Source organism: Musca domestica, unplaced genomic scaffold (assembly GCF_030504385.1).
Source record: "Musca domestica strain aabys unplaced genomic scaffold, Musca_domestica.polishedcontigs.V.1.1 3, whole genome shotgun sequence".
Taxonomy (NCBI): Eukaryota; Metazoa; Arthropoda; class Insecta; order Diptera; family Muscidae; genus Musca; species Musca domestica.
The window spans coordinates 6765468-6771697 of record NW_026712299.1 but is presented as its reverse complement, the minus strand read 5'-3'; the positions used below and the strand labels follow the sequence as shown (position 1 = coordinate 6771697).

General features: G+C 36.6%; 1 protein-coding gene across 1 annotated transcript; it reads left to right on the top strand.

The window, feature by feature from the left end:
• The first annotated feature begins 289 nt into the window (after positions 1–289).
• Positions 290–6230, top strand: LOC105262101 (uncharacterized). Its single transcript, XM_020038482.2, has 5 exons — positions 290–542; positions 602–899; positions 5270–5343; positions 5418–5838; positions 5919–6230. The coding sequence occupies exons 1-5, from the start codon at positions 322–324 to the stop codon at positions 6108–6110; spliced, it is 1206 nt and encodes a 401-aa protein (XP_019894041.2). The 5' UTR covers positions 290–321; the 3' UTR covers positions 6111–6230.

Sequence of the window (6230 nt, the reverse complement as noted above, 5' to 3'; positions counted from 1 at the left end):
ACATCTGTCAGCAAATACTTTTAAACTGCTTTTAATTTCTATTACCCTAAAGTGGTATTTTCAACCAATTTCTAATTTAACCTGAATTCCTTTTATGCTTGTTATTCAAGTTCATTCTCATCCCCAAGTAGGTTTTCCCTAAATCGTACATCATGGATTTCCCTCGCATTAATTCCTAAATTTTTTCTTCTAAAAAAATTGAATGAAAATACCCTCTTCTTCAACAAACAAAAGGCAATATATAAATATGAATAAATGTTCGGCACACTTCCAACAGTAAATCATTTCTATTTTCGCTTTTCCGCCGACAAGTAGTTTGAAATGGATTTGAACATTGTTTTACTCATTGTTTGTTGTAGTTGTTATATTACGACAAATGTGTGCGGCTATTGCACATATTACTACTCTCACTACGAGTCCAAACGACCCAAATTGTATCGGAATTTGGGTGATCGTAAAGAACTTATCCCTATCGAAGGTCTTGAGTATCGAATCGAAGAAGGTGACTTGATAACGGCTGATTGTGAGACACGCATTCCCAGGTAAGATTGGTATAGCGAAAAGAAATTAAAATATGAAAAAAAACATCTCTTCCCCACAGCATCAATCAAGGCAAGGGCAAAGGTAGTAGCATCAATTTGACTTGTTTCCGCAGAGACCTCTTTGCTGATGGCACTAAACTACGTACTATACTACAGACCTACTGCGAACCAATATATTGGAATTTATTTGAATCGTCAAGACCATTTGACTGGTGTCCCACGCCACTGACGTCATATCTATTGGCAAGACCTTTGTACAATCTCTATGAGTATTTAGCTGGTGTTTGTTACGATGCCGAACGACAACAAATCCTGACAGTTCTGTATGCGGAGGCTCATCTTGGGTCGAAACATAAGGTAAGTTTTAAGAGATCTAAAATGATTTTGGAATGAGGTTTGAGTGTGGCAAAATTTTGAATACTCATACTGGTACCACCTCCACAAAAGGTAAAAATATTGAATGTTCAAAAGTGGTTTCTTTTATACTTCTGGGAGGCTGGAACCGTCACTCCAAATTTTCAAACAGCCCCCATATAACGGTACCTCCCGATATTCGGTATTTTGATGACTTTAAAGACTTTATTCACCGGAATTGTTTCAAATTTGGCATTTGAAGTTCGAAATAGATACTACAGCCTGAGACAAAAAATTGTCAGTGCAGGTCCACGTCTTTGCATAGCCCCCACATAACGATACCTCCCGATATTTGGTATTTTGATGATTTTAGCGACATTATTCAGCGGATTTGTTTAAATTTGGTATTTGAAGATCGAAATAGATACTACAGCCTGAGACAGAAAATTGTCTGTGCAGGTCCACGTCTTCGTATAGACCCCACATAACGTAACTCCCTATATTCGGTATTTTCATGATTTTAGCGACATTATTCACCGGAATTCTTTCAAATTTGGCATTTGAAATGCCACAGCCTGAGACAAATATTGTCTATGCAGGTTCACGTCTTCGTATAGCCCCCACATAACGTACCTCCCGATATTCGGTATTTCGATGATCTTAGCGACATTATTCACCGGAATTGTTTTAAATTTGGCATTTGAAGTTCGAAATAAATACTACAGCCTAAGGCAGAAAATCGTCTATGCAGGTCCATGTCTTCCAATAGCCCCCATATAACGGTACCTCCCTATATTCGGTATTTTGATGATTTTAGAGACATTATTCACCGGAATTGTTTCAAATTTGGTATTTGAAGTTCGAAACAGATACTACAGCCTGAGACAGAAAATTGTCTGTGTAGGTCCACGTCTTCGTATAGCCCCCATATAACGGTACCTCCCTATATTCGGTATTTTGATGATTTTAGAGACATTATTCACCGGAATTATTTCAAATTTGGCGTTTTAAGTTCGTAATGAATGTTACAGTCTAAGGCAGAAAATCGTCTATGCAGGTCCACGTCTTCCTATAGCCCCATCTAACGGTACCTCCCGATATTCGGTATTTTGATGATTTTAGCGACATTATTCACCGGAATTGTATGAAATTTGGCGTTTGAAGTTCGCAATGAATACTACAGCCTAAGGCAGAAAATTGTCTATGCAGGTCCAGGTCTTCGTATAGGTTCCATATATCAGTACCTCCCTATATTCGGTATTTTAATAATTTTAGCGTCATTATTCACCGTAGTAGTTTCAAATTACGTATTTAGCGTTCGTAATGGAAACTACAGTTTGTGGCAGAAAATTGTCTAAGCAGGTCCAGGTCTTCGTATAGGTCCCATATATCAGTACCTCCCTATATTCGGTATTTTGACAAATTTAGGTACAATACTCTACTAATTTTAGCTACATTATTCACCGTTTATTTCAAGTTTCGGCTTATAACAAACTATGCCTATGTAGGTGCACGTCATACAGACCCTAATATAACGGCTTTATTCGGTATTTTTAAGATGTTAGCAGAATTTTTGGCGAATGTTATCTTTCTCTAACATTTTCAAACTCGTTCTAAATGGTGGAGGGTATTCAAAGTTCGGCCCGGTCGAATTTACAGCTTCTTTTACTTGTTTAATTTATGGGAGGATCCAGAAGGCTCTCAGAACGAGATATTTTATAATAGTTTCTAAATTAATCAAGAGGCCTGGATTTTTGATTATTTTTTGAGAGGATCCAAATATTTTTGGGCTCTATGAAATTGGGTTTTAAATACTTTTGCTGGGATCCGAGAGGCTGCCTTTTTTAACAATTTTCGGGAGATAAAATAAAAGTGGATTTTCAAATATATTGGCCGGAATTTAAGAGGCCCAAAAAAGTGATTTTTTTTTAATATTTCAAATTCAAAGGAGCTCTATAAAAGTGAATTTAACCGCCAGGATTCAAGAGGTGAAATTTAGGTGATTTTTAAATATTCAATTTTAGGGTTCAAAAATCTAAATAATTCTAGATTTTTCTTTTAAATTTTTAATTTTTTAATTTTGTCTTCAAATTGTTTGGAAGTACTCGAGAGGTCTTATAAGAGTGGAAATTAAAGCATCCATGGAAGTATATGAACGTGAATTTGAAATAAGTTTGCTAGGATCCCTGTGGCTCTTTAAATGTGTCTTTTTATACCCTACACCACATAGTGATAAGGGTATTATGTCTTTGTGCATTTGTTTGTAATAATGAGAAGAAAGAGTGATAGACCCATAGCTACTTTTGAGGATCTTCATAGAATCACTTTCTAAGTCGATTTATGCATGTCAGTCCGTCTGCCCATGTATTCTTGTGAATATCAGGTTAAGCTGAAATTTGCCAAACAATAGTTGTTTTGCCGAAGGACGAACCCTAATGAAATTGCTGATAATCCGATAAGATTTAGATATAGCTCTCATATATCTTCAACCGATTTCGGGTTAATTATACTCGAAATGGCCAAATGACCTGAATTTTTTCACATCCGACCGAATTCAGTCTAGAAGTAAGTGCATCGAATTGCGAGAAAATCGGTTCCGATTTGGGGTTTTAAGTCCTTTCAATGAGATAAAAAAACAGCAACAAAGTCAAACGCTTAATTTTTTTACATTTTTTTTAAATTTTACTGAATGAAAGCAAAAAATGTCGGAAATAGCATCAAATTTTAGAATAAGTTTAGATTTGTTCGAATTGGTCACCTTTGGCACGAATTATGGCCTTCAATCGGCAAATAAAATCGTCACATGCTGCCCGAATGTTCCTCTTCGGTATTTTGGCCCATTCTCGGCGAAGCCCTTTCTTGAGGCGATCGACACTTTGGTATTTTTCAGTGCCAGCCTTGCTTTTCAAAATACTCCAGACGCAATTGTCCAACGGATTGGTATCCGGAGATTTTGGTGGCCATGAAATGCGCTGGAAATGAAACGAGGAACCTCATTTTGTCACCATTCTTGGGTGGCGCGTGCTGAGTGTGATGGTGCTGAGTCCTGTTGGAATGTTCTAATATCAGCCCATATGAAGTGAAATTCGGGACGTACTTTTCCGTTTTGTGGAACAGTTTTTGCCACATCTTTCTTTAGAATTATTTCAAATTCAAAATTTCGAGTACACAGTGGCTACTACTTCCTATGACAGAATATTTGATATTTTTTTTTTTTTAATTTTTTTCATACCCTTTGCAACCGAATAATATTGAACTTTGTATTTGGAGTTCGTCGTAGGAATCTCCTTTTCTGGCAGATAATTGGCAGATAAGAATCCACGTTTTAGCAAAGCCCAATACAAACTCAAAATCTGATATTCAGAGTTTTCAAAATTATAGCGGCATTTTTTAATAGATTTTTATACCTTCCACCATAGTATGGAAGGTATATAAAGCTTTTCATTCCGTTTGTAACACATCGAAATATACATTTTATGTCGATTTAGCGATGTCCGTCCGTCTGGGGAAATCACTCTCCGAACGAATTGAAGTAGATTGATAAAATTTTACTCAAATGTATATTATGTCTGCAGGACTTTTGGCATTGAAAATGGGCCAGGTTTTTGTATAGCCCCCATATAACGGTACCTCCCGATATTCGGTATTTTGATGATATTAGCGACAATATTCATCGGAATTGTTTCAAATTTGGTATTTGAAATTCGAAATCCATGCTACAGCCTACGACAGAAAATCGTCTGTGCAGGTCTACGTCTTTGTATAGCCCCATATAATCCCTATGTAGGGTATTTTGATGATTTTAGTGACATTATTTACCGGAATTGTTTCAAATTTGGTATTTGATGTTCGTAGTGGATACCACAGCCTAAGGCAGGAAATTGTCTGTGCAGGTCAACGCCTTCGTATAACCCCCATATAACGGTACCCCCCGATATTTGTTATTTTGATGATTATTCACCGATTTTATTTAAGTTTCGCATTTGAATATTGTATGCAGGTCCATGTCGTCGTATTGACCCTAATGTAACAGCTACATTCGGCATTTTTGAAATTTTAACAGAATTTTTTATTGGATTTTATTGTTTTTGAAAATTGCCAAATTCATTCCAGATGGTGGAGGGTATTCAAAGTTCAGCCCGGCCGAACTTTCAGCTTTTTTACTTGCTTTTTTTTTTTTTATTTTGCAAGTTCCTCCCGAATGGTGGTGGTAAATGCAAAATATTTAAATATTTTGGGAGTATTTAAGAAACAATAGAAATACAAAATTTAGTTTAATACTTTTGGGAGAGGCTCTACTCGGCTTGAATCGAATGCATTTCAACCTGAAAGTCGTTAAATAGGACAACACTTTCACTTTTCTTTTTTTTTAGTATCCGGCTTCCCTTCAGTACTATAGTCCTAAAGTGGAAATTCTCGATGTACCCACGAAATTTGGAACCCGCCGGTGAGTGGCATCTATCCCCATATTGGCTTTATAATTTTAATTTTTTTTTCTATTTCATATTCTCCATTTATTAGCATCAACGCAACGCATTTCAATAATTCGGAAATTCGAGAATGGATGCAATTCTACCAATATGAAAATCATTCCTTAATACAAGATGATATTTTATACCGACAGTTTTATGATAAATTTGGTGGTCTATTGGAGTTGGATTGGTGGCCAAATTTCCGTGCCGGGAATTGGCTTCTCTATGAGCAGGCTCTGAGGGAGCATATTGAAGCAGATGGGGCGACTTATGATATTATGGCAGGTGCATCGGGAACCGTTGCTGTGCCCTCCCATGAGAATGCTAGTCGTCGTGAGAATTACGCCATGCTTAATGTGATCTATGGTGAAAATCAGCAAATCCCTCTGTATGTATGGCACTATTTGAAGTCACAGAATGAGAATGGCAGCGATGTGGTGGTGATTGGTGTTAATTCGCCATTCGGTGATGTTAGTGTTGTCATTATTATTTCAGAAAAATGTTTTTCTTATTATTGTTTTTTTTTTTTTTTTTTTTTTGGTTTTTGCAGTTCTACAAGGAAACCGATTTGATTTTCTGTACCGACATCTGTCATCAAATAGATTGGTTGCAGGCAGTTCAATCCACATTCCGCAACGAGTCGATGGGTCTAATTTTCTGTTGTGATGCCAATGAGGTGAAACAGTCGAAACGTCTGCACGGATTTCCATTAGGTTCCAGCAAAATGTGTAGTGTAACATAACTCATGTCACTGTTTGGGCAGATGGTCGGAAAGAGACAATAAATCTAGACAAACGAAATTTTAAACTGAACCCTCAAAAAAAAGTTTTAAAGAAATTAGAAAACTGTGAATAAAATTTTA

What these genes read in the sequence shown, in the direction of transcription:
- LOC105262101 (XM_020038482.2), top strand. Translation starts at nt 322, where the DNA reads ATGGATTTGAACATTGTTTTACTCATTGTTTGTTGTAGTTGTTATATT. An exon ending in TGTGAGACACGCATTCCCAG is followed by an intron (nt 543 to 601) that starts GTAAGATTGGTA and finishes TCTTCCCCACAG; the next exon opens with CATCAATCAAGGCAAGGGCA. An exon ending in ACGAAATTTGGAACCCGCCG is followed by an intron (nt 5,344 to 5,417) that starts GTGAGTGGCATC and finishes TCCATTTATTAG; the next exon opens with CATCAACGCAACGCATTTCA.